Raw genomic sequence first — 14956 nt, forward strand, 5'->3', positions numbered from 1 at the left:
GTCTCCATATATATGTATTAGGTGAGTAGTCAATTTTCTTCCTATCGTAAATAAATTCCTTTTTTTTCATCTATCATAAATAATATTTCTTTTTTTTTCATCTATCATAAATAAATTCTTGATTGCTTCAAACATCGTTCATTCTGACTAATGAGAAATATTGAAAATTTCTCTAAATTTAGCTCGAATTATTAGTTTATTTTTTGAACTATTAATAATTTTAAAAATATATTTTTACTTGACTAAATAAACTTAAATACACTCGCATCTTGAAATAAGAGTCAAATACACACTTAAATTCTTGTTAACACTTCTCTCGATTTTTTATTAAGAGTCTCAATGAGAACACTTTACATATAGTGATAGATTGGGGTGTATCTAGTTTAATTTAGTCATGTAGAAAGGTATTTTTAAGGCTATCAATAATTGGAGAACGAAACTAATTAATAATATACGTCAAGTTTAAAAGTGTTTTTAATATCTCTCTCTTCTAAATACATCAAATTAATATTACACTGATGTTTTACATGACTTGAAAGGAAAGATATATATATATATATATATATATATATATATATATATATTTAAATAGTGAACATGAAAGAAATAACTATGTACTCCCCCGTTCCTTTTTACTTGTTCACTTTTATTTTTATAGTTGTCCCTAATTACTTGTCTATTTTGACGAATCAAGAAAAGACAATTTTTTTAATCTATTATACCCTTAATTAAATGACTAACTACTTTGAAAAATATAGAACTTTCGTCCACTATATAATTAATAGAGATAAAATGGTAAACTCACTATGTCATTAATTATTTTTTTAATAAGTGCGTCAATTCAAAAGTGGACAAGTAAAAATGAATAAAAGAGTATTAAAATTTCATTTAAAGCCTAGTGAAGGAACAATTATTTGATATTTATATTGATGGAAGATAGTAAATATTAAGTAAAATTAGCCGAGTTTTGAACTCTTAGTACCCAACGGCCCGAAAAAGTTTAAAAATTATTTTTTAAAAAATAATGTTCTTTCCACATAATGGTTGTCCAATTAGAATGAAAAAAATAAATAAATCAAATTGACTCCAATTAATCTTCTTTAAAATTGATGGGTCTATAGATAGTTATTGTTTGATAAATACTTAAATTCCTTAGAACAGTGTTTGTTAGAATGTCTTTATATCCTTTTATTTACATTTATTACAAATTTATTCATTGTCAAAACAAATTGACAATTTAGAGTATCCATCTTTTAATATGTTGTTATTTATTAATATATAATATCTGTGACATTATATTAATAATTTGGGAAGAAAAATCAGTGGCCCAAATCTATCCCTGTGGTCATGTTCACTGTTTAGCAATTTTCAATTGGCACTCATTTATAAGCACCCATCACCTACCATATTAAAAAGGAATTCTGATATATTTAATACATTTAATATTTTATTACTATTATCTTTTTATTACTGAACATATTTTGTAAAATATTTTTCTTTTAAGTCAAGGGTGTATTAAAAATAGGGAAAATAATCAAAGTTTTTTCTTAATTTTGATTTATTATTTGAATATATGGTCATTTGTACCACTGTGGAAAATTCAAATAAACTAAAATCACCCAACTTTAATTAAAATAACTGATTTTATATTTTCATTCAAATCCAACTTACTAAATCAAATTAAAATCCCATATGCATCCCTTTAATCTCCGTCATGTCCTTCCTCTATCGAAATACCGTATCACTAAATTGATATCAAAACATTATACTACCGAATTGATATGTGTTATTATGTCGATGAGAATTTTATAAAGTTAGCATCGGCTCTTGATTTTATAAGTATATAATACCTCCGCAAATAATTCCATAAGTGAATATAAATTCAAAGCATTATGATATAACTATTGTCTGTATTAACAATCCAAAATTTTTATTTAGTACAATAAATATTTTATATGCGAACATGAAGTTGATATTGAAAATCTATTTAATACAATAAATATTTGATTACTACATTTTCATATTTCCCCCCTATTTTATAAAACTAGGGAGGACTCTAAGTCATTAAAGTCAATATTTATCCCTTAAAAGTAAAATAATACAATTTATTTAAAAGTAAAATAATACAATTTATTTATAAAAACAGTAAATATACCTCTATATCTATTTTATTGAAGTGGATCCTAGTGCTAACTGAACGATCTTATCCATAAAGGGTAAGAAGTAAATTCATTTTGATTCATTATGTTCTCTGTTAAAGTTATACTCACACCTACTTGAGGCGAAATTAGATGAAAATTCATAAGTTTGAATGAATCTGAATTTTTTCGTAGATTTTATATTTACATAAAAAATTTATATATATTAACTTGTGAATTGTTAAATAAATTAATTTAAAACTCTTAAACATCTAATTTTAACTTTGTATTTGCGATTCTGCACGATTAATTGTTTAATTGTTTAATGATGAGTACAACTACTCTAGGAACATTTTTTTGCATTAAAAATGACAAATGAAAGGAACTTGAGAGAGACAAAAGAGGATCCTTTCTTTTAATTTCTTTCACAAAACTTTATAAGTAATAGAGAAACTACAAACCCCTTAATCCCAATTATAAGAGAAGTAACTCTACTTTGGTCCCCAAAGATATTGACTTTTCTCTTTTTTTGAATGAACTTTATCATTACCTTTTTAAGCTTATTTATTAATTATAATCAGGAGTATCAAATTATGGGTTTTAATGTTAAAATATTTATCGTATTTTTTATTTATACATCTCTTAAAAAAATAATTTAAAAGAGTGTCAAATTTTTTACCCTTATTTATATATTAAGATGTAATTATTTTTTTATTAAATATTTATTTTATGGGCCTAAGATATTAAAATATATATTTTTAATAAAAACGATAAATATTTTAAAACGGATATACTAGTGTTTAAATATGTATTTTTCTTTGAGGTTGCTTCATCTATCATTTCTCCTTTATGTTGTCTTGATTGTTGAGACATTAATAATCGTGAAAAAATACATTTGCTTTTATCATTCGTAATTGGGAAAATGCACAAGTACCCCCACAATCTATGCCCGAAATCTCAGAGACACACTTATACTATACTAAGGTCCTATTACCCCTCTGAACTTATTTTATAAGTAATTTTCTACCCCTTTTTAGCCTACGTGACACTATTTTGAAAAAATGTCAACCATTGTTGGACCCACCAGATAGTGCCGCGTAGGCTAAAAAGGGGTAAAAAATTGTTAATAAAATAAGTTCAGGAGGGTAATAGGACCTTAGTATAGTATAAGTGTGTCTCTGAGATTTCGGGCATAGGTTGAGGGGGTACTTGGGCATTATCCCTTTGTAATTTTGTATTTTTCTTTTTGTCCTATTAAGAGAAAAATCTAGAATTTATAGGTAATTATTTTAGAATAAATGTAATCTTATATATAATTTTTAAAAATAATTCTTGAATATGTACACATAGGTGTGAACTGAAATAATGTTAAAAACCATCCTTGGTGAAATATTGTGAGTCAATGATTCTTATGAGGGGGATTTTCACACTTGTGTGTATGTTGATTTTGTACATTTGTTTATTTTAGAAGTTGACTCTTTTATATTGTCCAAGTGCTTTGTATCTCTTTTGACCTTATATGTTATTCTCATTTTAGTTTTAATAAATTTCTTTTTATAATTAAATAAATATTATCACATGTTTATTATAAGGTTTGAAGGTTTTCTATGTATATAATAAATATTATTATTTTATATTTAAATCACTAATTTAAAAATCTTTATTTTTTACTTATTTCGTGTAATTTAAATTATGTGAAATAAATTAAAGCAAATAAAATAGTAAGCTTTTGTTTTACCATGTAAATTTTGAAATTAAAACTTGAAAATTTGAGTTTTGTGTATGGAAGTCCCAAAAACTGACTTCAATCGCGAATCCATTTTGAAAATATTTGAAGATCATATTTTCAAAGTCTAATTAAATTTCATAATCATACAAATATATGAAGATAATTTTTTTAAAAACTATGATAAAACGCTAACTAAATACATGATGAAATAATAGAGACGTACGTCAAAACTTACTAGAATAGCATCATTATAAAGAAAGAAAAATGTAAATAGAAAAAGTAGCACATATTAATGACCAAAAAAGGTCTTGGTGAACAGAATGCATTAATCTTGACTTAATAACGAGAATAACTTTTTTTTCCCCACTCGATATTCGAAATTCACCTTAAAACTTTGACTAAATTCAGATCGTGCTCTGCGACCCATCCTCACGAAGAAAGTAAAATAAGAAAAAGAAACTTTTATAAGACTCATTCAATTCAACCTATTTTTTTTTTCTTTTTTTCATTTCATTGATCTTTTAGGTACCTATCTGTCTATAAGGAGTGTCTGGTGTGTGTAGTGATGCTAATGGTGGCTTGGTTGGTGAATAGAATAAATGCTTCTGTTCTTGCAACAGACCCTACCATATGATTCATACTCACACTGTGGTGATAGTGAACCATGACATATAACAAATTGGCTTCTCTTTTTGTTTGTTATCCACATAAAAATAAAACAATTTAAGTATATATACTAATTACTTCTTTTCTATACTAACCATCAAATTTATAATCAAAGAATTAGGTGAGTTAGTTTAAAATTGTTGTTGCATTCGTATCGTATCTTTTTAAGATGTAGTACTATTTTTAAAGAATCTGACATGTATGTGTGTGTGCTTTGTGTAATTTTGTCTACGTACAATTTGTATAATCTTGTTATATACTTTTAAAGGACTATACATATAATACATTGACATTTTTGAAGAGCAAGTGAGTCAAAGATTATTTAGAGCCTGTTTGGCTCAGCTTAAAAGCTGGTCAAACTGACTTAAAAGCTGGTTTTTGACTTATTTAACTGTTTGACAATACTCAAAATAGCTTATTTTAAGTTAAAAAAAACTTATTTTAAGCCAAAAGTTAAAAGCTGGGGTAGGGGTGCTTTTTTTTTTTTAGCTTATAAGCTGTTTTAAGTTGACCACATTTTTATGTTTTTTCCCTTAATATTTTTATACAATCTCCAAATTACCCATATAACCCTAACATCTCTTTCTTCTATTTTTCCCTCTTCACGTTTGACATAACAACTTCAGCACTTTTATCTAAACGCATAACTGCTTATTTTAAAAATAAGTTTCAGCACTTTCAAAAGTACTTTTTTTAAAGCTGCTTTTATTAAGCCCATCCAAACGGTAGAGTCCGTTAGTTCGAGCGATCTTGTATATATACATCAGAAGACATGGTTAATGCAACCTTGTTACATGTATATATATAATTTACTTTTGAAGAATCTCACACAAAGTTACCGACATTTATAGAGTTATTCCATCAATCGGAGTGACATTTTTAGAGTTGTTACATGTATATATATCTTGCTTTTTTATACATATATTTTTAATTAAAAATAGGAAAAATGTAGAATTATCCCTGATCTTTACTCGAAATCTCAGAGATACACTTATACTACACTACCTATTATTTCCTCAAATTATTGTATAACTAATTTTCTACCTCTTTTTGATATACGTGGCACTATCTTGTGGGTTCAGTGCGTGTTGACATTTTTTTTTCAAACTAGTGTCACGTAGGCCGAAAAAAGTAAAAAATTATGTATTAAATAAGTTCAAAAATAATAAAATTTTAATATATTACAAGTATATCTCTAAAAATTCAAACGTAAATTCAAAAATACTTATATATTTTTTCTTAAAAAATAATAAATTCAGTTTGAACCAGTAAAACTCGCCCTAAATCTTTCATTCTTGAGTGTGGTTAAAAGGAGAAGATGACCATGTGGAGACAACCGTCAAAAATATTTCAGCAGTTTCTCTATTAAATCAAAACAAAAAAAAAACTGGCAGATCAACAACCTTTTTCAGCAAAGCCAGGCATTTTCACCTTGCATCCCACTAGTTTTGTACTCTGTTTTGCATGTCATTGCCAGCCAGACTAGTAATAGCAGTTCTAAAAATTTCATTTTTTTTGTTTTGGGGTTCTCTCTTCTTAAGCCCACTTTCTTGAAATCTTCATTTTTCTTGAAATTCTGCAAAATTATAGAATTTAGGGTTAGTAACTCAAACACCAGATGTACAAAATACCCAAAGTTCCAAACTTTATTGTTTCATTCAAGAAAAGAGTACCAAATCATAGAATTTTAAGCTATACCCAATAAATGCACTTTAATTACTTTCTTGTTTTAAGAAGATACTGAGTAAGTATTTAAAATGCTTTTGTTTAGTCAAGATCGAAATCTTGTATTTTTGATAATTGAACCTCATTTGAGAAAAGGCAAAAGGGTGTCTGGAGAAGTAGAGATCAACAAGTTCCAAGATTGGATCCAGCTATGATAATGTTTGAGTGTTTGTGCTGGGGAACATGAGAAAATTAGGTACATTTGTTCATTGTGTTGTTTTAGTTTGGTGTTTTTGTTTGATTGAATTGGAATTGGTATCTCCCATCACTGAAAAGGAGATCCTTCTTCAGTTCAAGGGTAACATTTCTACTGACCCTTTTAATAGTTTAGCTTCTTGGGATCCTAATGGAACTCCTTGCCTAGACTTTAGTGGTGTTTTCTGCAATTCTGTTGGAAATGTGGTGAAGATTGTGTTGTGGAACACTAGTCTTGGTGGGGTTCTCTCCCCTGCCTTAGCAGAACTTAAGTCTTTGCGCATCCTTACCTTGTTTGGGAACCAATTTACTGGCAATATTCCTGCAGAGTATGGGGGGATTGATTCATTGTGGAAGATTAACTTCAGCTCTAATGCCTTTTCTGGTTCAATTCCTGAATTTCTTGGGGATTTACCTAATATAAGGTTCCTTGATTTGTCAAGAAATGTGTATAGTGGTGAAATTCCTGTGTCTTTGTTTGTGAATTGTAACAAAACAAGGTTCATTTCCTTGTCCCATAACAATCTTTCAGGTTCAATTCCAGCATCAATTGGAAACTGTCAGAGTCTTGAAGGAATAGACTTGTCTTTTAATGGTCTAAGTGGAAGTTTACCTTCACAAATTTGTGACATTCCAGGATTAGTGTACTTGTCTGTGAGGAGCAATGCACTATCAGGACTTGTTCAAGAACAGGTTTCTCCATGTCAAAGGTTGGAGCTTTTGGATCTTGGTAGCAATGAGTTCTCTGGTTTGGCTCCTTTCGGAGTTCTTGAGCTGGTGAATCTTACATATTTCAATGTTTCAAATAATGATTTTGAAGGGGAGATTGTTAACTCTGGAACTTGTAGCCAGAGACTGGAAGTGTTGGATGTTTCAAGGAATAATTTTTTTGGCGAAATTCCCTTGAGCATCTCGAAATGCAACACGTTGAAATACTTGGACATGGCATATAACAGAATTAATGGAAGTATCCCTATTGAGCTTGCAGATTTGAAAAGCCTTTCCGTTATTCGATTGGGTGATAATTTGTTAGGCGGGACAATTCCAGCCGAACTTGGTGGTATCGAATGGCTTGCAGTTTTGGACCTCCATAATCTCACCCTATTTGGTGAAATCCCATATGAGATAAGCAACTGCAAGCTTCTTCTTCAACTGTGAGTATATTACCATCTTAGTTTAATTTGTTCATTTCGTCATTGCTTTGAACTGGAATTGAAACGTCTAATATTTGCTGCAGGGATCTATCTGGGAATCTTTTAGTAGGAGAAATACCACAAAACCTGTACAACTTGTCAAACCTTGTATATCTTGACTTACATCATAACCAACTGAATGGAAGTATTCCATCAACCATTGGGAATTTGTCTAACTTGCATTTTTTGGATTTATCACAAAATCTGCTGTCTGGGTCAATCCCTGTTGCTCTTGGGGATTTGCAAAATTTAACTCATTTTAATGTATCTTACAATCTTCTATCTGGTGCTATTCCCTCAATTGAGAGCATCAAGAAGTTTGGACCCTCAGCCTTTTTTCATAATAGTGGTCTTTGTGGTGATCCTTTAGAAGTTTCATGCACTGCCAGTGGCACTACTCTAGCAAAAGGGAAACCAAAATTGAGTGTCTCAGCTATTGTTGCTATTGTAGCTGCTTCAATAATCCTAACAGGCGTTTGTTTGATAACCATCATCAATATGAAGGCTCGACGTAGAAGGAGGAGAGAGGATGAAACATTTGTTCTAGAGAGCACGCCACTGGCTTCAACAGATTCAAATGTCATTATAGGAAAGTTGGTTCTTTTCAGCAAGACTTTGCCTTCAAAATATGAGGACTGGGAGGCTGGCACAAAAGCCTTGCTAGACAAGGAGTCTTTGATTGGTGGGGGAACAATTGGATCAGTTTACAGAACTTCCTTTGAAGGTGGTGTATCAATTGCAGTGAAAAAGCTCGAGACATTGGGGCAAATCAGAAATCAAGATGAATTTGAGCATGAAGTTGGCCGGTTAGGGACCCTTCAGCACCCCAATCTTGTTGCTTTACAAGGGTACTACTGGTCCTCTAGCATGCAGTTAATATTGTCGGAGTTTGTTCCGAATGGAAACCTATATGACAATTTGCATGGACTTAGTTATCCTGGAACCAGCACTGGTGCTGGTAACCCAGAATTGAATTGGCCAAGAAGGTTTCAGATAGCAGTTGGAACAGCTCGAGCGCTCACATATCTTCACCATGATTGCAAACCTCCTGTCCTTCATCTTAATGTCAAGTCCACTAATATACTCCTGGACACAAACTATGAAGCCAAATTGACTGATTATGGCCTGAGTAGGTTCCTTCCCCTGCTAGACAATTATGGACTAACCAAATTTCACAATGCAGTTGGTTACGTTGCACCAGAGTTGGCGCAAAGTCTGAGACTAAGTGATAAATGTGACGTTTACAGTTTCGGGGTGATTCTGCTGGAGTTGGTCACTGGGAGGAAACCAGTAGAGAGCCCAATAGCAAATGAAGTGGTGGTCTTGTGTGAATATGTTAGAGGATTGATAGAAAGGGGTGCTGCTTCAGACTGTTTCGATAGAAGTTTGAGGGGCTATGCAGAAAATGAGCTGATTCAGGTAATGAAGTTAGGCTTAATTTGTACTTCTGAAATATCCTCAAGGAGACCAAGCATGGCTGAGGTAGTACAGGTTCTTGAGTCCATCAGGAATGGCTTGGGATCATAGTAAAGATTTAGTAGAGCCATAAGACTATTTGAAACAGCAGCTGTTCATAGAATGAGAAAAGAGTAGTCTGGCTGTTGTGCTAGACTCACTACTTATGAGATTCGACGAGGGAATCAGAAAGGGTCTCAAATAAGAGAGGCGCGCGCAGACCAACTTATAGTATCAGCCATATTCTTGAATTTGGAATCTGAGTGATTAGGAGGTGACAGCTTTTAGTACAAAGAGAAGATTCTTTAGTATTTTGATTTGTGATTCTTTTAATCAATTGGTCATTGTAAGTTTACAATAAAGTCATTCTTTTCCTGTAAGATCCAAATGCATTTTGTTGTCTCATATGCAGCTTAACAACAGCTTTTTATAACCATACAATATTGCTCTTCATTTTACAGTTAGAATTACCTTTGACATGCACATATCAACAACCTTAGAAGGGATGAAAGAAATTGATTCATTTATCGAATTACATATCTAGTGCCAACACAAGAATGAATGTGAACAAATAATGAGTACATACATCTACCTGTAACTATACAACAATGAGAAATAATAAGAAAATATCAAGATTTAAGACCTTACTTATTGACTATGCACAAAGAATTTGGAAATGGATTTCATTTGAAGCCATTTCTATATGCTATATGTTTTTCCTTGCATAAACTTTGACTGCTAATTTACCTATCTTCAAAATCCATAAACTGGGAGGAGGAATGCATTTGTGAAAATGACAAAGTTGGAGAGGACCAAGAACACACTTCTGGAATCATCTGCATACAATTTGGCCTTTTTATTTTGTTTTCTCTGCATTTAGTTCTCAGAGCTGCTGCATCCTCACCTCATTATCAGGATACTGATAACTTATGGATCCATTAAAATCACACAACACTCGACCCTTAAAATCTCTGCAGAAGTTTTGGACCTATGATTACACGGTTGACTAATGTAAGGGATCATATCATTAGCAACTTAACTCAGAGACTTACGTAACTCCAAAACTTTCTGGATACGTTGCATAACTGCGGAAATGTCCTTCTCACTTAATGTCGAAAAACATAACCTGAACCACCCAGGTTCAACACAGTGGCAGGAAGAACCAGGAGTTGCGTTGATCTTAGCTACATTTAGTAGATTATCCCAAAGCTCAATCTCACCCTTCTCATTATACGACCGAATTAACCTGCTCATGTCAGCCCAACAATAGAAGCCCCCACTACTTCTGGTGCACTCAATTCCCAGCTGCTTCAATCCACTGACAAATAGAGAAGACATCCTTCTTAGCCTCTCTCTGTTCTTTTTGATAAATTGTTGTACAAACTTTGCATCTGATAGCATTTGGATGATTAAATGCTGTGTTGGGGCTGAAATGGATGAGAATCTTGTCAATTTTTTCGCAGCAGCTAGAACATTTTCATTGCAAGAATAGATGACCCCCACCCTGAACCCAGGAAGAGAAAGGTCCTTAGAGAGACCATACACAATGTGTACCCTGCTCCTGTCAAAATCTTCGGAATCAATTATCTCTGCCATGCTGACAAATTCTTCATTTCCATAAGTTGACCCTGCCAAGATTTCATTGGATATTACATGGATGTTCTTCTCAGTTGTAAAGTCTAAGAGGTTATAAAGTGTCTCCCTAGAGAAAATATTGCCCACAGGATTCGAGGGGTTAGAAATGATAATCCCTCGTACTTTAAGACCACGTTTCTTAGCTTGGTTAAAAGCTCGGTCAAGAGCATCAATGCTCAAGTTAAAGTTGTCTGCACTGCGGCAAGGAACAGGTATAATCTCCACTCCAGTTCTCCACTTGACATCCCTATCAAGACTGCAAATGCATTGAGCTCATTTTATACACTAAATACGTAAAAATGACCAAAAGATCGAAATTTCTTTGAGGGAGAATGAGACTTACTCAGGATAATATGGTGAGGGAACAAGAAAAGCATTTCCAGGATCAGCTAGGCAGAAGCTCAGTATCTCAAGCGCAGGAGTTGCACCACCGGTAAGAACCATTTGTGAGGGGCTGAAGGACACTGATCTCTCTAGAGCTTGAGACATAAATTCTCCCACAGCCTGCATACAGGTGAGAAAACATAAAAATCATTTCAAAGAGATTCCATAATTATGTAGAATCACACAAAACACTTATTGTTTTTATGAATCAATCATCATAGTGGCTCAAAGATAATTTCATATGTTGCTGTCATACAATTCTCAAACACGCAATTTTAAAAGGCAAATCCATCAGATCATCTCCCACCCATATGATACCTGATGACAAAGGTAGCCAACTGATATTTCAAAGAGGCCAAAATTGCCTTCCATCTTCAACAGGCAAATCTAGCAATAGTCCTTCGATAAGTTACACAGTGATGAGTATCAAGGTGAGTATTAATCAAGGAAATAATAGGCCACCTCTCAGAACAACTGAGTCCATTATTCACTATTAACTTGCTTATAACAAAAACCATGCAGAATAAAGCAGGTCAAACTATTCTCTAATGTGATGAAATATCGAAATCTAGATTTTTTTATCATATCACACTGCAAGGTCCTATTTTTCTGGTCAGCACAAACACCACCATAGACAATTATCAAAAGCTGAAACAACATAAATATCTGAGCTAGATCCACAACAATTACGTGTTTCCACTCAAGTTTTACCAATGTAATGTTCAAGTAGGAGAAGTTTAACAATTTAATTACCCTCTGGATACGGTTTTGGTGCTTTGTCTGGTCACACACATTCTCAGGTTTCAAAATTTTCCTATCATTTCTATAAAACATTCAGAGCAGTGTTTATTTTTCCAAAATGATAATTAGCGTCGATAGCGTAGAAGTTAAAGCGTTGACAAACTTTTCAGAAGTTAATTGTCAGTTGCACTGTAAAATGAAAGTGAAGCTTACCATTGCTTTTCCTTATGTCTGTTGTACTTTATACACTTAGAAAGCTCAAGATGGGACATACAATACCCTTGTATACGAAAGGTAACTTTGGGATTGTCAAATGCCATTACCGATCCACAGCCAGGGATTCACATTTCAAATTAAATCAGCGATAAAGCACACAGAACTAGAGGATGGGTGATAATTGATATGGAGTAACTGTTATACAAGCATATAGACATGACATGAGTCCATCCTAGGTAATAATTATAAACTAATACCACCTGAAAAGGTATCTCATTGATTTATTCCTATAAAGTCTTGATTCAAATTACCAACTTTAAGTTTTTACAAACCTTTTCAAGCAATTTTTTTGTTCAATTTCCTTCTCTAGCCTGTAAAAACTATTAACCATATGAACAACTACTAGTAATTGAATAGTTCAAGAAGAACCATCTTAGTATGCAAGGAAAAACTAAAAAGCTTACCACTTTCAGCTCCAATAACCCGTCAAATGGCTGATAAGTAGCTATTCCGGTTATACTCGAATCTTGAGTCATCATCCATCTTGACACATTTTCTGCTAGCCATTCTTGAACTAAATCCAGTGACAACTGTAACCATACAAATAGAGACAAAATTCAAAATCATCAAAACAACAAACCAAAGTAGAAAGGAAAAAAATTCACTTCCCAACAAGAAACGTATTGCATTTGGTACATTTCTCTAGAAAATGATTCAATATATCCAAATATTCAAAATTATTACCTTGTTTTCTGCTAATCCTAGCTGAATAACACCATCTGGATTACTCGACTCATCATAAGGGTCTTCAGAAGCTCTTTTCAATCCAACATAGTAAGGGCTACTATCAATTTGTTTAGAAATAATCGAATTAGCTCTAGCAGATACCTGAGATTGCCCAGTAGTTCCCTTCGGTGACAATAACAGACGTGAATGAACCCTTTGTAACCCAGACCCAGAAGACACTTCTGGCAAATGGGTCGACGACGGTGACCTCGCCGGTGCCGTAGATTCGCCGTTATTGTCACCACCGGAGGAACGATTTCGTTTTAGGTAGAGTTGCCAAAAATAAAAAAGAGCACAGGGTATTACTGAACCTAAGAAAAGACCACCCCGACCTTGTACTACACCTTGTAAGGGTACTATCACCCTCATCGCCGTCGTGGCTCCTCCTCCGTCTCTGCCGCCGGCGCCGCCAGTTGAAATGGTTGTTGTTCTGGTTGGTGAACGGTTCCGTGACCTTGTCATAACTGTGACATAGTGGAGGCGTAGAGAAAGACGTCACCTTGTCGGAGTATGACGTCAGTCAGCTACCTGGCCGGCGAGATGGTGGTGGACGGAGAATACAAAGGGAGGTGAGTGATGGAGAAGAGATTTGGAGAAAATGGTGGCAAATAGTTGGTCGAATTATTATTATCTTTTTGTCCGCCTAAATTTTTTTATTTTTTTTTTGGTTATAATAAGAAAGAAATTCAAAAGAAAATTTTAATTTTCGCGGTTTGTCTTGCTTCTTTTGTGGCATGGGGTTTACCCGTGACCGTAGACATATACTTCTTGGTATTTGTCTCGGGGTTTTAGGTCACAAATTTAAATCGTGTGAATTAAATTTTTATTTTCAATTGATTATAATTTTTGAAAAAAAGTTTAGAATTTAAATAGTTGGTGATGATAATTATCAATAGTCATTGATGGTTAATGATGGTATTAATAGTGATGACAGTTGATTATAGTGATTGACAACATAATGATAATTAATACTGGTGAGCAATATAATAGCTGGTAAATAAATATAATTCGTTAAACTTTTTGAATGAATATTTTAGTAAAATTTTTATCATATATTATAATTATTTTGATATATTTAAACGCATTCAATTGTTTATAACATAGAAAGGGAAAAAAGAAAACAAAATTGATGATTTAGATCTAGATAAGTAAGATTCAAATCTAAAAAAATAAATAGATTTAATAACCGATAACTGAATATTTTTTTAAAATAAATGTGCACTAATTATCCCTTAAGGTTCTTAACCCCACATTGGTCTAACTATCTTTTGTCCATCTTGAATGAGTAATAATGACCTAACTATCTTTTGTCTATCTTGAATAAGTAACTAATAAGTGTTTGAGGGACCTTTTAATTAAATTAAGAGGAAATTCAAAAAATAATAACTAAGAGGTTTTTAATTTTCTAGATGCTTATTTGAACTAATAATTTTTTTAATAGATAAAACAATATTTCTCTATTACTTTGGAGTTCAAATCTCTTGAGTAAACATTGCCAAAAAGTGAGGCATATCATTTCTTTAATGTGTGATGACAACATAGTACTAATGTACAGGTAGAATATGATGTGTTTAATGAGTTGAGATCCCAAAGTAAAGTTAAGAATATGCCCATCATTTGGTCGTGATCAACAAGTTTAATTTCAAAGCTAAACACTACTTCTTACTTAAAGACAAAAAGAAAAGAAAATTTTGTCATCTTCCAATCTCAATTGTAAACCACAAAGCTAGAAATAATAGAAAGATCACTAATCCAACCAAAAACCATTTCTTATCATCATCTATCTATGACACATTCTTATCGTTTTATCAAAAATTTTAAGATAATGCATAAGTACCCCTCAATTCGTGTTCGAAATCTTAGAGACACACTTATATTACACTAAGGTCATTTGAACTTTTTTATTAATAATTTTCTACCTCTTTTTTTCCTATGTGTCACTATTTTGTGAGTCCAATACTGGTTGACTTTTTTTTCAAGTTAGTGTTATGTAAGCCGAAAAGGGATAGAAAATTACTTATAAAATAAATTCAGGGGATAATAAAATATTAGTATAATATAAGTGTGTCTCTAGAATTTCGAACATAGATTGA

At 32.4% G+C, this 14956-nt stretch overlaps 2 protein-coding genes across 3 annotated transcripts; one reads left to right on the forward strand and one right to left on the reverse strand.

The window, feature by feature from the left end:
- The first annotated feature begins 5790 nt into the window (after nucleotides 1–5790).
- On the forward strand, nucleotides 5791–9542 carry LOC101257791 (probable LRR receptor-like serine/threonine-protein kinase At1g12460). Its single transcript, XM_004245640.5, has 2 exons — nucleotides 5791–7607; nucleotides 7691–9542. Exons 1-2 carry the CDS (start codon nucleotides 6442–6444, stop codon nucleotides 9171–9173), a joined length of 2649 nt encoding a protein of 882 aa, XP_004245688.1. The 5' UTR covers nucleotides 5791–6441; the 3' UTR covers nucleotides 9174–9542.
- Nucleotides 9543–9601: 59 nt separating this feature from the next.
- Nucleotides 9602–13597, reverse strand: LOC101257494 (probable aminotransferase ACS10). 2 transcript variants are annotated; one of them, XM_010327144.4, is made up of 5 exons: nucleotides 12822–13508; nucleotides 12542–12667; nucleotides 11439–11507; nucleotides 11080–11240; nucleotides 9602–10992 (listed from the first exon to the last, which is right to left on the reverse strand). In XM_010327144.4, exons 1-5 carry the CDS (start codon nucleotides 13323–13325, stop codon nucleotides 10137–10139), a joined length of 1716 nt encoding a protein of 571 aa, XP_010325446.1. In that variant the 5' UTR covers nucleotides 13326–13508; the 3' UTR covers nucleotides 9602–10136. The 2 variants fall into 2 exon arrangements, with proteins under 2 accessions (XP_010325446.1, XP_004245687.1); XM_004245639.4 differs by lacking the exon at nucleotides 11439–11507 and having other exon boundaries at nucleotides 12822–13597.
- Nucleotides 13598–14956: the final 1359 nt, after the last annotated feature.

This window comes from Solanum lycopersicum, chromosome 8 (assembly GCF_036512215.1).
Source record: "Solanum lycopersicum chromosome 8, SLM_r2.1".
Taxonomy (NCBI): Eukaryota; Viridiplantae; Streptophyta; class Magnoliopsida; order Solanales; family Solanaceae; genus Solanum; species Solanum lycopersicum.